The sequence below is a fragment of the Lactuca serriola genome, chromosome 4 (assembly GCF_051521515.1).
Source record: "Lactuca serriola cultivar US96UC23 chromosome 4, Lser_US96UC23_V15, whole genome shotgun sequence".
Classification (NCBI taxonomy): Eukaryota; Viridiplantae; Streptophyta; class Magnoliopsida; order Asterales; family Asteraceae; genus Lactuca; species Lactuca serriola.
This window is the reverse complement of record NC_136411.1, coordinates 354738312-354756465: the sequence shown is the minus strand read 5'-3', so window position 1 is coordinate 354756465 and position 18154 is coordinate 354738312. Positions and strand designations below refer to the sequence as shown.

The following is an 18154-nucleotide window of genomic DNA, read 5'->3' as shown; positions in this document are numbered from 1 at the left end:
AATGCATAATTGCAGCAAAACAACAAACAGTTAATTAAATTTTGTATTTAATTACTAATTCTAATAATAATAATTGAACTATTTTTAAAATAACACTAATAAAAAAGTTGATTTATTTTACAAAAAACAGTTTTGTTGGTAATTTTTTAATAATAATAATAATAATAATAAATAGATGAGTTGAATTATTTGATTAATAAATATAATATTATAAATATAAAAGTAATAGTTATTTAATTAATAATGTTACTACTAATAATTGAGTTAGTTTATAATAATACTGACAAAAAATTATTATTTTCTAGAAAAAGATTACATTAGCAATTAGTATATTTTTTATTAATTATAAATAGTAACAAAAATACTTATACTATAATAAATAGAAAATTGAATTATTTGGTAAATATATATAATATTTTAAATATAAAAATCAAGAATTATGTAATTACTAATACTAAAAATATTAATTGAATTATTTTCATAATGTTACTAGTACAAAAAAGTTAATTTAATTCTAAAAAAAAGAATTTCTGTCAGAAATCTATCGGTAGTTACCAACGGAATACCGATGAAAAGCCTAAGTCACTAATTTCGCTTACATTCTGTCGGTAATTACTTAATTGCTGACGGATTTCTGACGAAAGTTATTTCCGTCGCTATTGTGTCAGTATTCCGTCACAAAAATTAGAGTTTTATCTTTATCACAATTTCTTCGGAATTCCATCACTAATTTCCGATGCGAAAATTCCACAAATAACCATTTGTAGTTCTTTTCTTTGATTATGGCAAATAACGAAGTCCATCCATCATCAATTATAAATTTAATTTATTTCAAAAATAACAAAATCCATGTTACTTCAAAGTTCCATCATCGATCATAAGCTTTATTTCGTTATCACTGATCGACCTAGGATCTTTATACAAATCTGATCCTAAACGCACAACATTAACATAATCTTGAAGTCCATGAGCTGGTATTCCTGCAATCATTAACCCGATGAATCTGTACATCTTAAGTACAAACCCTTCACTGTAGTCCTCTCCCCGTGTATATGGAATCATAAAGCTTCTTATGATCTCCCATACTGCATTGATCAACTTCGGTAAAGCTGATAATGGCGAAAAATAGTTCTTGTTTGGTTCTTCCTCCATAATCTGCAATAAGCCCATGAAATAGTAAGACCTACGTACGTGTCAAATGTGTGTGTGTGTGTGTGAGAGAGAGAGAGAGAGAGAGAGAGAGAGAGAGAGAGAGAGAGATGCTTACTTTTCCATTGTAAAAGCTATCGAAGTATAAGCAAGTCCCAAAGTGCTTAAACATCATGGTGGAATCATCATAAGGTAATCTTGGAACCAAATCATTGCTATAAACAGTTCTATAATACTTCACGTCAAAGTTCTCCAAATTCTCTTTCATGAACTTTCCAAATCTTTTGTCCCCGACTCTTGGTTGCCCAAATGTATACACACCCTCTAACATATCCAATAACTCTACCTCATTATGCGACATTAGAACTGCAGGAAAAAGTACGGCAAGTGCACCACCTAAGCTGTGACCAGTTACGATAAATTTAACCTTTTTATTTTCTTTCAAAGCTTGTTTTAGCATGTCCCTGATGACATAATATGCTAATGGTTGTTCTTGATTTTTAGTTCGATGAGTTAGTTCTTCTGGCCAACCTAGACTCTTTTGTAACCCTAGGGCTTTCATAAACCCACCATGCACTTTTCCTATCCCAGGGAGTTCATACCATGAAAGATCGACATCTGAAGACCATGCATCTGCATCGAAGGTCTCTGTTCCTCTAAAGGCGACAACTATCAAGTCAGAATCTTCTTTCTTGTCACGAAGTATGAAGGCTTGTGTTGTGGCTTTCTGTTGATAATCTTCAAAAGATATACAAATGATATGTGAGATGATATTTTTAATTTATTTAGGAAAGTTGTCATAGCTTTATTTAGATATACTTTGTTACTTACCATTCCAAAAATCAAAAGACCCTAATAATTCCATCTGCAATTGAAATGTTTGGTTACTTAGAAAATACATATTTTTGTTAAAAGAAACTAACTATATATAGTACCTTCCAGATATCAGTGACAATATGTTGAAGGTAAGCATGGTTTTCATAAGATGCTTTAGCAGCCATGATTGAGAGCAAGCAATTGTATCTATCTTTATCTCCAGATTCAATAATGTCTTTATCTAACTCAATTCGTGTATCTAGACATCCAGTAAAAGATATGAACGTCGATAATGATCTTTCAGGTCGGATCATTTCCCCTACAATAGAGAATAAAACAAAATGAATAATGAAAACGATAGAAAGAAACTTCTGAAGTTTAACTTTTTGGCATATTTGTTTGTTGAAACTTTTCATTATGAAAGCTAGAGTTTTTAGCTTAAATTTCATTGTTAGTATATCTCGTTATTGTAAAAATACATCAATAAAAAGATGACTTACTTTGTTAAGCAATGCAATGGTTGCAATAAAAAAAGTGGAGTTTTCTTTATCGAGTTAATGAATTTTATATTGGAAGGCTCGACTTCAAAAAACTAGTCGAATAAATTTCTGCCGACTTATTTGGGCTCGATACATGTCGAGCTATAACTAATATGATGGGGATCCGAAAATAAATTTGTTATCCTACTATAATGTAAAGTCCATTTATAATTTAAAAGAAGGAGCCCAATACCGAAATATCTGGTTTGGGACATAAAGAATGTAAACCCATTTCCTATGTATGTTGGTCGGGTTATTTACATTTTGGATAAAGTAAACAAAACTTAATTTATAAATTATTTATTTCTAAATGGGTATTAAGATGACCAAAACCATTAATATTTTTGTTAATTTTAAAATTCAACCGTATACCTTTCTTATTGAGGCCTTAATTCACAATACCAACGAGTTAAGATTAAAATAAATTCGATGTATTTTCACATTAAAGATCCGTTTTTTTAGAAATTAAATATTTTTTAAGATTTTCTTCCTACCTATCATGCTACTCATATTAATTGCTGACAAGTGAATTAACATATTATTAATTTCATTAAATGTGATATATGTCAACATTTGACATGGTAGGAGGATAAGTAGGAAAAAAAATATAAGAATATATATAATTTCTTATTTTTTATTAATCAACAATGTACATATACTACATGAAGGCTTGTGGTTTTAGAATAATAGGCCCAAAGTGGGCTTAAATAATAGTTTCGATATACTTACATACCCTTTGTGTTTTATTGGAATGTATCGTGGGAATGTTCAAACATAAACTAAACTTGTGAAAGAGACACATGGAAAACCCTTTCTTGAACAAATATGCATACCATAAACTAGATGGAACATGAAGACTTGAACATGACCAAAAACAAGTTGGTCAAGAAGAAATTCATCGTGAGATGTATTTTGTGCAATGATCTGTTGGATAACGTATACACGAAACTCACTTTATCATTATTGATTGTGGCAACTTCGGGAAGAGAGGAGTGAATATCTCGAAGAAGATTATGGGAGCTAACATGTCTCAGAAACCGCATTAACAACGTCGTGATACTCATACTCGACTCTAGAACGGGAAACAATAGTTTGCATCTTGGATAACCATGAAAGGAGGTTGCGACCCAAAAAACTCAATAACTAGAAGTGGAACATCTGGTGTTCGGGCATATGCCCCATGTATCTTCAAGCTATGGAAGATTTTTAAGACATAGGGGCAAAGATACCCTAATTATATCATAGAATGAACTTTTAGAGCAACAAAATGGCATTTAAGCACATCATACATGAATAAGTATATCACATAAAACTATATATGTGAGGTATCGCTACATGAAAGTGAGCTACTAAAGTGAACCGAGAAGCTTGAAATACTCGGTGTTGTTAGAAATTGGTGGTTCAAAACTATCTAACTTTGAATTTTACTCAGTGTATATTATGCAATGTTACATGATCTCATGCTGAAGAATATCAATGGTGTATTGTTGTTTGCTAAGGAAATACCTAAAGGGATTTGATTGGTAGAGATCCTGAGAAAGTAGTTGAGTTTATCTAAGTCAAACATGGGAAACTTATGGCTCATAAATTAATGCCTTGTCATAAGATAGTCGTGGACAATGTTGACAAGTTAAGGTCATCTGCATAAAGTAGTTAGTAAGATCTAATGATACAAAAATAGAATAATCATATTTTCTATTATTAAGCCAATCGAATTAGAACACTATTGGAACCATACTTATGTTGCTTACTTCAGGCCATATATGCAGAGCGATACATACGGAATACATGATCCAAGAAAACGTTTTTCATAAAATCCTTAAGGCTGGTGCAACAAGATAGTCTCTTAAAGATTTCCATAAAGGAAGGTGTTCTTGATGCCAAACTAACGTATGGGCCACTAGCAAAGGACAAAAAAAAATTAAGAATAATCTATATGGTCATGAGCTTGACTAGTATGCTAAAGGACTGGCCATATATGACATAAGATGTTGGTTTTTCCCCATTGCAACAAGCAAGACTTGTAACAAGCTAAGGGTCCATAGACATGTAACTTCCTTTTAAATATCTACATAGACCAACTATGAGAGAATAAGTCTTCTTTATATTAACATATTTAAACTATCTATCATAGTCGTTGGCTAGTTCGGGTCCTTTAGAGTTGGAATATTCGATCAAGTAGTATGTTAATGGTTTTTATGCTTATGTTTAAGCGATAAATGTCTTGTAGATTCAATGTTTGGAATAGGTTAACATTAGGTTGGAAGAAGTAGAGCATGTGGTAGGGGCCGAGAGAGATGAAGTGGGTTGGAAAAAAAAGGAAGTCGGTTGTTTGGGCGACGTGTTTGCAACCTATTGTAGGCCGAGTTCAAGGAAGGCATGTATGGTTCGTAGATGGTGAGGGGTGGGTTGGTAGGGAGAAAGGTGAGTGATTGACATGGATAGGGAATTTAGAAAGGTGGGAGATTTAGGATGGGTATGGGAGGCTTAAAGTGAACATAATAGGGACCAAATGATGTAGTGAGAGATTTGGTGACCCGAGGAAAAACAAGATAATGCTAATTAAGATAAGAAGTTATTGAGGAATTCATATGAGTGTGGGCTAGTATGAGTCATGAACTTGAATGAGATAACAGAATCATCAAATTAGATACGATGGGAAATGAAAATTTTATTGGTGGAAAGGTAGACATAAGATGGTGGGAAGGATATCCAAGAAACATACATGCGGTCAATTTATTTAGAGTGGTGAGGTGGAGGTAGCATAAACGCCCGAACACCCAACAATGTTCATAGTTGGGATAGGTGTGCAACATATAATACAACGGTGTTTCATTAATGAAAAAATTGAGTGTAGTATATTTAGGATATGTGTGGCCATTTTCAGAATGTGTAACGCCCGTACACCCGGGCTAGTCAATTTAGAGACGATAAGCATCAAAAATGACTTTTTGATTGAAGATTATTTAGAAAGAGAAATATTAACTAAGTTGTGAATATGTTACAAGGATTCCGTACATATAAAGAACGTCGAAATCCGAGTTATAACGAAGAAGTTATGACCTGTCGAAGTTTTGCGACAGAACCGGCACGACACAGCACGACGTAAATAGTGAATTTATGTTAGAGTGATATTTGGCCTTAGCGATCTAAACGAAAGTCATAGGATACGTTAAACCGAGAGCGTGCATAAAAAGAACGTCTAAATCTGACTTCGTATGAGGAAGTTATGATTTTTCGAAGTTTCAGCATTAACAGTATGCAACCCGAAACTCGAGATTGAGGTCGAGTGATATTTAGCCAAAACTTCTAAATGAGAATTGAAGATCTCATCAATAGTATTCCAAAGATAAAAAGATAGACGAAAACGGAGTTCAGATGAAGGAGTTATGAATTTCGAACGGAGTTTTCCTGTCCCGGCCAACTAAAAATAATATATTAACAATATATTAAAATTTAAATCAAAATTAGCCAATGCATTCTAAACGAGAGTTGTAGAGCATAATCTCTCCTACGCGTGGATATAAAGAACGTCAAAGACGGAGTCTGTATGCGAAAGTTATGAATTTCTGAAGCTCGGGGCGCGAAACCCCAAAACTGTCAGAGTTCACGACGTGAATACAGTGTTCACGACGTGAACTTAGTATTTATGACTTCTGGAGCCTGACAGACGCAAGTGGGGATGACGCACCTGATGACTATTGAATTCACGACGTGAGAGCCAAAAAATGACCCTATAAATAGAAATCGAGGGTCAGCCAATTTTGGTTCCTCTATCTCTTCTCTCCCACTCCTGATACCCTCTCTAAGCCCTATTTTAACCCCCTAAAGCCCCGGTATCATCCCGAGACCCAAAGTAAGTCCCGAAGCCCGAAGATCCCGAGAAGAAAAGAGTTTCCGAGCCGAAGCTCTGCCTGCGAGAAGCCCGATGTGTGAAGATCTTCCAGATCTACCGAAAAATACTACTTTTACAAGTTGTAGTGCTGTCCGATCATCTTCTGATCAAGTAAGTGTGTCGTTACTTTCTTCTAACACATAAATATTAAGTATTTTATAAAATACGTGCTATGTGTATATATATTGTTGTTTATATGTGTAAGTGTATAGTTACTTTCTTCTAACACATAAATATGAAGTATTTGCTATAAAATATGTGCTATGTGTTTATATGTTGTTGTTTATTTGAGATGAATTTGGAATGGATGTTTTATATAGTTTTTAAATGAGTTAAACTTTATATGTATTTTATATCTACAAATATGTTGGGTAGAACATGGGTAGATGAAATAGTTGGTGTGTAAGGAAGGATTAGTTTGGGGATGAGAAGAAGGATGATATAGATCATGAGATGAGGGTGATAGGTGATAAATGAGTGAAACCTTTACCCAAACGATGGCCCCCATTATTCAGTAGAGTAGGGACGACAACCACAAACTATTCTAGAGAGTGATGTTGAACACTAGCAAGCTCGCAACTTGTAGGTGTTGTGGGAGTGCACCAGAAGTAACAGTTATACCCGAGCCCGAGCCACAAGGGATTGGGAGTGCACCAGAAGTAACAGTTATACCCGAGCCAATCACGATGGAAGGAGTCTACGCAATGGTACGGATGATGTTGGATCAACAGATGAGGGAAACGAGGTGTTTACTTCAATAAAGTAAGGACGAACTTACTGTGCCAGTATGCCAGGCACCTACTCTTGACGCAACTATCTGGGTTGCTAAGTCAGTTGAAGAAATGATCAACGACAGGACCACTAAAGTTGAAATCGGAAAAAAGAGGAAATTTGAGGAGCCTTCGAGGCCCAATAAAAGCAGCATGTTCTCGAAGTCTAGCAAAAAAGGAAGTAAGGAGAAATGGTGCAAGAAATGCAAAAAGAAAAACCCTGGGAATTGTGGCGAGGAGGTGACATATTTTAAGTGTGGAAAGCATGAGCATTACGCCAACTAATGTACATTCATCGAAAGGGTATGTTACGAATGTAATGAGGCAGGGCACTTCAAGCAGGATTGCCCAAAGAGGGAAGAAGCTACAAAGCCGAAGGTACCGCTAAAGCATTATGAGAGATGCGATGAAGAGGTGACTTGCTACAAATGTGGAAGGAAAGGCCATTACACCAACAAGTGCACATCCGCCAAGAAGGTATGCTACGGATGTAATGAAGAAGGGCACTTTTCTAGAGATTGCCCAAAGAAGAATGAACCAGCAAAGCCAAAGGCATTCCACACGACCCTCGATGAAGCAGAAAGCAATGTGAGGATTCAAGAATGAAGACTTCATATGAAGATATAGTCTGTACCAGGAAGTGTAGCCTATTAGAGGCATAGTATAGGGTGAACTTGAACTTTTGTGTAATAGTTTCAAGAATTAATATAAACCCTGGTTTTGTTATCTGATGTATTGAATGACACCTATCGAAAGATATCAAAGGTGGTATCTTGCCTTTAGTTTATGTATGATAAAATAACAGTACGTTTAAAGGAGTACGACACGTCTAAAGTACACCTTCGATTGGCATGATGATGGAACGATTGGTGTAATTCTTGAAGTTGTCCCGTCGTATGGAATTTCCATCACCAACCGAGTTGAAGTAGAATTGATGATTGAAGATACGCATGGAAGAAGTCCTAGTCAAGTCTAGGAGAATTTTTATGATTAATTGGACACATTTGTATGTGTTAAATTATTTTGTGATTTTAGGACTTGGGGACTGTGAGACAATACTTGGGACGAGTATGAGTAGGTGTGAATAGTAGTAGAGATCTATACTACTGGTAGCACAGGACTCACACTTGGATCGGGGAAAGTCACAATGTTACCAAGAAGCTTGTTATTGAGTTCGTTTTTATTCAAGTATGTCGTTACCATTGTTTCCGTAGCGACTAAGAAGATGATTGATATTCTGACCCTAGCGTTCATATCAAATTGACTCCGACTACGATGAGTTTGTTATGTGGTTCAGAGAACCAAGTTTGATGTAACATCTGACTCAAGACAGAAGATTGAGATCAATGCGATCAATAGTATCGCGCTCGTTGTTAAAAATGTTTGTAGCTAGAAATGCTACATGCTAAAATATGATTATGTCACATTAGAACATGAAGGACTATATATTCCATTCTGGAATTTGACTCTAAGAGACTTGAGTCTAAGCGTTGCATCATACGATGAGAGTTCATTAGAACATGACCCATCGATCTGTTACAATAGATAAAGGAAAGTATTTATCCTAAGAAGAAGAACAAGGAGTCCTCAATAAGGATTTATTTTGTAACTCGAAGGTTACGAATGAAAGTCCAACATAGTACGAAGAGCAGATGCAGTATTGAGAACTACTTGCTATCGAGAAATCCAAGAGTTAGACGAAAACGGAGTTCAGATGAAGGAGTTATGAATTTCGAACGGAGTTTTCTTGTCCCGGCCTACTAAAAATAATATATTAATAATACATTAAAATTAAATTCAAAATTAGCCAACGGAGTCTAAACGAGAGTTGTAGAGCATAAATTCACCTACGCGTGGATATAAAGAACGTCGAAAACGGAGTTCGTATGCGAAAGTTATGAATTTCTGAAGTTCGGGGCGCAAAACCCCAAAACTGTCAGAGTTCACGACGAGAATACAGTGTTCACGACGTGAACTCAGTATTTATGACTTCTGGAACCTGACAGACGCAAGTGGCAATGACGCACCTGATGACTATTGAATTCACGACGTGAGAACTTAAAATTCACAACGTGACAGCCGAAAAATGACCCTATAAATAGAAATCGAAGGTCAGCCAATTTTGGTTGCTCTATCTCTTCTCTCCCACTCCTGATACCCTCACTAAGCCCTATTTTAACCCCCCGAAACCCCGGTATCATCCTGATACCTGAAGTAAGTCCCGAAGCCCGAAGATCCCGAGAAGAAAAGAGTTTTCGAACAGAAGCTCTGCCTGCGAGAAGCCCGATGTGTGAAGATCTTCCAGATCTACTGAAGAATACTACTTTTACAAGGCGTAGTGCTGTCCGATCATCTTCTGATCAAGTGAGTGTGTGGTTACTTTCTTCTAACACATAAATATTAAGTATTTTATAAAATACGTGCTATGTGTATATATATTCTTGTTTATATGTGTACGTGTATAGTTACTTTCTTCTAACACATAAATATGAAGTATTTGCTATAAAATACGTGCTATGTGTTTATATGTTGTTGTTTATTTGAGATGAATTTGGAATGGATGTTTTATATAGTTTTTAAATGAGTTAAACTGTATATGTATTTTATATCTACAAATATGTTGGGTAGAACATGGGTAGATGAAATAGTTGGTGTGTGAGGAAATATTAGTTTGGGGATGAGAAGAAGGTTGATATAGATCATGAGATGACGGTGACAGGTGATAAATGAGTGAAACCTTTTACCTAAACGATGGCCCCCGTCATTCAGCAGAGTAGGGATGACAACCACAGTCTATTCTAGATAGTCCTGTGGAACACTAGCAAGCTCGCAACTTGTAGGTGTTGTGGACTTCATGTTCACCGGTGTACTCTAAAAGCCCATTGATATGTATTGCTAGAGGATGTCTCGGAACCAATACTGTCAATAAACGAGATAAACCCCGACGACTATAGAGTTAGCGCTTGGTAACTACGAACATAGTGTCTGTTGAGAAAACCCTGGAAACGATGGATTTTATGTTGATTCCTTAGGATAATCCTTAGGAATAAATGAAAGAGGAATAGTTGATTCTTAGGGTAATCTTTAAGAAATAAAGAAGATTACGAGGATGGGTTATTGGGTTGATTATTTGATGATTAAATATAATAATTGTATTATTGTGGGTTGAAAACCCTATATGCTTACCAACCTCCCAAGCCTGACCCACTCAGTTTTGTTTGCATTACAGGTAATGGCACAAGAGTATAAGTTGGTGGACTTGACGAGAGATTTTGGATTATAGATCAGTAGTTATAAATAACTGTTGTAAGGTCTATTTTATATTGTTTATGCTTTTGGTCTGTATCGGAACATGACATCCCGAGGTCTTATTATTTAATGAAAATGCATTCTCTTGAGAAACGTTTTGATAAATTTTATCATATTTTGGTTTGGGAACAAATTCCGCAACTCTTTTAATCAAAGGATTAATCTGCTTTTATAAAACAAAGCATAAACAAATCGGTATTTTCTGGCCGTGAAATTGGGGATGTCACAGTTGGTATCAGAGCATTAGTTTAAGCGAACTAGAAATTTGTAGGATTTCTAGACTTAAACTTAGAATGCTAAGTGAAAATTGTGAGGTGAGTGCCTTCCATATTTTAGGCACAAGCACTAGTATATCTTAGGAAAGATGCCTAAAACGCTTTTATGTGCTAAATGCTATATGTTTTCCATAGATGAAATTGTTTATTTGGATTTATGGTCTCTTGCCGACCGGATCTGGGAACCTTATGTGTTTAGGCTTCTAAGCGTACGACTACGATATTAGAACTAACATATAAACATTTCAGAGTGATAAGGATGATTTGAACATCTATCATGGATAGGGATCTGAATTCGCCCAATTTGGTATGTAGATCGAAATGGCAAGCACACAAAGCGGATTGGGAAATGATAACCTGCAGCCCGAGCCACAAGGGATTGGGAGTGCACCAGAAGTAACAGTTGTACCCGAGCCAATCACGATGGAAGGAGTCTACGCAATGGTACAGATGATGTTGGATTAACAGATGAAAAAAACGAGGTGTTTACTTCAACAAAGTAAGGACGAACTTACTGTGCCAGTATGCCAGGCACCTACTCTTGAGGCAACTATTTGGGTTGCTAAGTCAGTTGAAGAAATGATCAACGACAGGACCACCAAGGTTGAAATCGGAAAAAAGAGGAAATTTGAGGAGTCTTCGAGGCCCAACAAAAGCAACATGTTCTCGAAGTCTAGCAAAAAAGGAAGTAAGGAGAAATGGTGCAGGAAATGCAAAAAGAAAAACCCTGGGAATTGTGGCGAGGAGGTGACATATTTTAAGTGTGGAAAGCATGGGCATTACGCCAACGAATGTACATTCATCGAAAGGGTATGTTACGAATGTAATGAGGCAGGGCACTTCAAGCAGGATTGCCCAAAGAGGGAAGAAGCTACAAAGCCGAAGGTACCGCTGAAGCATTATGAGAGATGCGATGAAGAGGTGACTTGCTACAAATGTGGAAGGAAAGGCCATTACACCAACAAGTGCACATCCGCCAAGAAGGTATGCTACGGATGTAATGAAGAAGGGCACTTTTCTAGAGATTGCCCAAAGAAGAATTAACCAGCAATGCCAAAGGCATTCCACACGACCCTCGATGAAGGAGAAAGTAATGTGAGGATTCAAGAATGAAGACTTCATATGAAGATATAGTCTATATCAGGAAGTGTAGCCTATTAGAGGCATAGTATAGGGTGAACTTGAACTTTTGTGTAATAGTTTCAAGAATTAATATAAACCGTGGTTTTGTTATCTGATGTATTGAATGACACCTATCGGAAGATATTGAAGGTGGTATCTTGCCTTTAGTTTATGTATGATAAAATAACAGTACATTTAAAGGAGTACGGTACGTCTAAAGTACACCTTCGATTGGCAGGATGATGGAACGATTGGTGTAATTCTTGAAGTTGTCCCGTCGTATGGAATTTCCATCACCAACCGAGTTGAAGTAGAATTGATGATTGAAGATACGCATGGAAGAAGTCCTAGTCAAGTCTAGGAGAATTTTTATGATTAATTGGACACATTTGTATGTGTTAAATTGTTTTGTGATTTTAGGACTTGGGGACTGTGAGACAATACTTGGGACGAGTATGAGTAGGTGTGAATAGTAGTAGAGATCTATACTACTGGTAGCACAGCACTCACACTTGGATCAGGGAAAGTCACAATGTTACCAAGAAGCTTGTTATTGAGTTCATTCTTATTCAAGTATGTCGTTACCATTGTTTCCGTAGCGACTAAGAAGATGATTGATATTCTGACCCTAGCGTTCATATCAAATTGAGTCCGACTACGATGAGTTTGTTATGTGGTTCAGAGAACCAAGTTTGATGTAACATCTGACTCAAGACAGAAGATTGAGATCAATGCGATCAATAGTATCGCGCTCGTTGTTAAAAATGTTTGTAGCTAGAAATGCTACATGCTAAAATATGATTATGTCACATTAGAACATGAAGGAATATATATTCCATTCTGGAATTTGACTCTAAGAGACTTGAGTCTAAGCGTTGCATCATACGATGAGAGTTCATTAGAACATGACCCATCGATCTGTTACAATAGATAAAGGAAAGTATTTATTTTGTAAGTCGAAGGAGTCCAACATAGTACGAAGAGCAGATGCAGGATTGAGCACTACCTGCTATCGAGAAATCCAAGAGTTAGACGAAAACAGAGTTCAGATGAAGGAGTTATGAATTTCGAACGGAGTTTTCTTGTGCCGGCCTACTAAAAATAATATATTGATAATATAATAAAATTAAATTCAAAATTAGCCAACGGAGTCTAAACGAGAGTTGTAGAGCATAATTTCACCTACGCGTGGATATAAAGAACGTCGAAAACGGAGTTCGTATGCGAAAGTTATGAATTTCTGAAGTTCGGGAGGCGAAACCCCAAAACTGTCAGAGTTCACGACGTGAATACAGTGTTCACGACGTTAACTCAGTATTTATGACTTCTGGAACCTGACAGACGCAAGTGGTGATGACGCACCTGATGACTATTGAATTCACGACGTGAGAACTTAAAATTCACAACGTGACAGCCGAAAAATGACCCTATAAATAGAAATCGAAGGTCAGCCAATTTTGGTTGCTCTATCTCTTCTCTCCCACTCCTGATACCCTCACTAAGCCCTATTTTAACCCCCCGAAACCCCGGTATCATCCCGAGACCTGAAGTAAGTCCCGAAGCCCGAAGATCCCGAGAAGAAAAGAGTTTTCGAACCGAAGCTCTGCCTGCGAGAAGTCCGATGTGTGAAGATCTTCCAGATCTACTGAAGAATACTACTTTTACAAGGCGTAGTGCTGTCCGATCATCTTCTGATCAAGTGAGTTTGTGGTTACTTTCTTCTAACACATAAATATTAAGTATTTTATAAAATACGTGCTATGTGTATATATATTCTTGTTTATATGTGTACGTGTATAGTTACTTTCTTCTAACACATAAATATGAAGTATTTGCTATAAAATACGTGCTATGTGTTTATATGTTGTTGTTTATTTGAGATGAATTTGGAATGGATGTTTTATATAGTTTTTAAATGAGTTAAACTGTATATGTATTTTATATCTACAAATATGTTGGGTAGAACATGGGTAGATGAAATAGTTGGTGTGTGAGGAAATATTAGTTTGGGGATGAGAAGAAGGTTGATATAGATCATGAGATGACGGTGACAGGTGATAAATGAGTGAAACCTTTTACCTAAACGATGGCCCCCGTCATTCAGCAGAGTAGGGATGACAACCACAGTCTATTCTAGATAGTCCTGTGGAACACTAGCAAGCTCGCAACTTGTAGGTGTTGTGGACTTCATGTTCACCGGTGTACTCTAAAAGCCCATTGATATGTATTGCTAGAGGATGTCTCGGAACCAATACTGTCAATAAACGAGATAAACCCCGACGACTATAGAGTTAGCGCTTGGTAACTACGGACATAGTGTCTGTTGAGAAAACCCTGGAAACGATGGATTTTATGTTGATTCCTTAGGATAATCCTTAGGAATAAATGAAAGAGGAATAGTTGATTCTTAGGGTAATCTTTAAGAAATAAAGAAGATTACGAGGATGGGTAATTGGGTTGATTATTTGATGATTAAATATAATAATTGTATTATTGTGGGTTGAAAACCCTATATGCTTACCAACCTCCCAAGCCTGACCCACTCAGTTTTGTTTGCATTAGAGGTAATGGCACAAGAGTATAAGTTGGTGGACTTGACGAGAGATTTTGGATTATAGATCAGTAGTTATAAATAACTGTTGTAAGGTCTATTTTATATTGTTTATGCGTTTGGTCTGTATCGGAAAATGACATCCCGAGGTCTTATTATTTAATGAAAATACATTCTCTTGAGAAACGTTTTGATAAATTTTATCATATTTTGTTTTGGGAACAAATTCCGAAACTCTTTTAATCAAATGATTACTCTGCTTTTATAAAACAAAGCATAAACAAATCGGTATTTTCTGGCCGTGAAATTGGGGATGTCACAGAATCTCAACCTAAAAATGGGGTGGAAGGCGAGCTTAGAATATGATGTTACAAAATGTAGTTACTGATGTTCCGCAACATGTGTTTAGATTTACCATTTTTTGAGAGGTGTGAGGACAGAAAAAATGAAATTATATGACAGGGTTGAAAATATAAGTGTGAATTTGAGTTTTTTTTATATTTTCAATTTCTAGAAATTAGTTTTGCAAAACTCGATACTCGATATATAGTCAGTCGACTGGGAGTAATGAGTACTCGTTCTAGGTGGGGAGCTCAAGTAGAGTAAACAATAAAGCAAGTACTTAAAAGGCTGGGAGTACTCAGATAGAGTAAATAATAGAGTAAGTAGTTTTTAGATAGAGTAAATAATAAAGCCAGTAGATTTCAAATTGAGTAAAATAATAAAGCAAGTAGTTTTTGGATTACTTTATATATGGACAATATCAAAAGGTGCTTTAAGTTCCCAACAAAATAGGATAATTACAATAAAAATATACATGTTTGAATACTAAACTTGTTCAAATAATAAACATTTTAATTTTTGAAATCTTAAAGGTAAGAGTAAGAGAGATGAATGTGTATATAATACCTTTATCCAGTCTATTTTACAATAGTTTTAGCATTATAATATCATAAAGTAAAATATTAACCTTGAATTATTTTAGTTTTTTCTATTTTGAATTAAATTTTGACCATTTGACGGACTAGCCAAGTTAGTGCTAGAAAGGAGTCGCCCGAGTTCTCACAATGAAAAATAATTTATTCCATATGGTAGTACTTTATTGAAAAACCAAACTGATCAAATTTAGTTGAACATTTTGTCAAGATAAATACACTAATGGATTTTAGGTTTTTTTATAATGTTTATGGTTATAAAGTCATTTGTACAAATTGGGAATTAAGAGTGTCTTGGTCTTGTAATAGACATGGAAGATCTATTACCGAACTAAAATCAAATGGATCTATTACCTAACTAAAATTGAATGAAAATGATTTTATTAAAAATGATCGAAAGAATACATGTATCTAAGTAAAGGTGGGAGGTGTTTTGATGTTCATAAACTAGAGATTGTCACTTTCGAACTTCAAATTCATTATGCTAAATGTATGATGAAGTGAAGTAACTTGGTGGGGGTGGTGTTGTGTCGATTCTTGGATTAAGGTGTCTAAGCTTATAACTAAATTGATATAAACTTATAATTAGAAGCAAAAAGTTCTTTTTGGGTTGCCCTCATATTAAAACTTGGTTAGAATGACATATGTAGAGAAAAGAATAAGTTTATTAGTTTATTATATGATTAATAAATTGTAATAAATAACTTGTTAATATATTATGTGATTAATATATTAATTAGAAGTAGAAAGTTGATTTGTTAATTTATTATGTGATATATAAATTAATATGAGATCATTTGTTAAATAATTGATTTGTTAATTTATATGATTAATAAATTAATATGAAATCAATTAGAATTGATTAATTATTAATCAAAATTAATCTAGAATTAATTCGGGATTAATTGATCTCATATTTGGGTATCAAACCGTTGATCATGCCATTGATCATGTACGTGACAAGGTTCTTTTTAGTAATTATATAGTCGATATTTGCAAGGTTAAATATGGCCTTGACACAAGTGCAATATAAAGTGATGGTGAAGTATCTAATTCTAATGCTGCATAATCTGATGTAATGTTAAATACACTTGATGTTCGGATAATCATGAAAAAAAATGTATCCATGTTCATCAATATGGTCCAAGCAAAGGCATTTCTCATGAAGATCATCCGGAGGAGCAATTGGGATATGGTTTCGTAAATTATTGTTTCACAATGGAGTCGACCTTTGTTATTTAGGATCCGGTTGGTTGGACAACTAGTCATCTGTTGATCCATCGTTGTTGTCGACCATCCCAAAACCATTGTAATGTGTTTTGAAGATCGCTCTCCATGTGTCAGAATTGAGAGGGTTGAGATTGAGAACCAAGAGAATGAATTCCTTAATGTTAGTGGTTAGGTAGGGTTTCTCGATGGTAGGATGAGGTTGTCGTCGTGGTTATGGGAATTGAGAAAGAAGTCAACAGAAAAAAGTGTCGATGACGAGGGAAATGGTAGAACTGAAACAAAAAGGAGGCTAGGGTTTTAGAATTTTAGCTCGAAGCCATATTGGATAATATTTTCTTATCAAGGGATCGATATCTCTATTGATCATTAATCAACAATATATATCCATACATTACAAGACGGCTAATTGGCCAAGACTAATTATATAATAATAATAGACCCAAAGTGGGCATCAGTAATACATACAATCTCTATACACTTATAACAAAATCATGTCTATAAACTCAAACGTGGTTCATATACTTTTCTTATTCATGCTAAGGTCAAGATGGGTTGGTATATAACATATACACGAACCGGTTAAATTTGAATTAAGACATGAAACATATAAGAAACATTAAAACTTGTTATTATATATATGTTTAAAATCTCAATTCTTCATGTAAATTATACCGTAAACCATATAAAGAAAGTAAACCACTTTTACCAATAATGGTATAAACGATATATATTAGAAAGAACATATTAAAACTAACCTCGTATCCAGTTTGAGATTAACCCACTAAGGTTACGATTACACGAGACAAGATTGAGCCAATACTCAATACCCGAACCCATGGCAGCCAAAGGTTTCTTGATAGATTTAAGCATCTTTTGAGCCAAAACAGACATGGATAATAACCATCTTCGTTTAAAGTTTTCCTCTGTCATCCCCTTTGGACAGTCGACAAAGTTCCTTTTCTCTATTGCATGGGAGCGTAGCATGTGAACGAGATCAAAAACGCCAACCTCCTCATGATTTAGCAGCATGTAACTGCTTGAAAAACTCTTGTCGCAGACCATTTTAATTTTCTTATTGAACTTGGAATTATCAAAATGAGAAACACAATGAAGAATTTGATGAAGAAGAAGTGGATTAATTTAATTAGTCAACGCGAGTCTGCCTAATACAATCATGCCAAATATGTATATACATTGCGGCTGCTTTTGTAGGACCGAGAAATGAGTTGTATGGATACTTAATCGAGAAATCAATTTTGACCAAAAGAATGATAAAAAAAAAAAATATAAGTGTGAGAAACATATATGAAAAACAGTTAAACAGTTAATTCGACTAATATCTATTAGATAATAACTAAATAACAACATTTTCATAAACCTTATTATTGTAACCAGGAGTTTCTTTTTCGTTTTAAGTACCATGAAATTAATATTTTATTACAAACGAATCTTATAAATGTATGTCACAATAATAATAGATATTTTTTTTGTAAATTAATGCAACTTATTATATGAAATAAGATTGACTACTTTTGGAAGGTACTAGTTGATTTTTCTACAATT

At 35.1% G+C, this 18154-nt stretch overlaps 1 protein-coding gene across 1 annotated transcript; it reads right to left on the bottom strand.

Annotated features, from left to right (window-relative positions):
• Positions 1–806: 806 nt before the first annotated feature.
• Positions 807–17681, bottom strand: LOC145100738 (triacylglycerol lipase OBL1-like). Its single transcript, XM_079037889.1, has 5 exons — positions 17347–17681; positions 2085–2284; positions 1981–2014; positions 1268–1887; positions 807–1155 (listed from the first exon to the last, which is right to left on the bottom strand). The coding sequence occupies exons 1-5, from the start codon at positions 17651–17653 to the stop codon at positions 853–855; spliced, it is 1464 nt and encodes a 487-aa protein (XP_078894015.1). The 5' UTR covers positions 17654–17681; the 3' UTR covers positions 807–852.
• Positions 17682–18154: the final 473 nt, after the last annotated feature.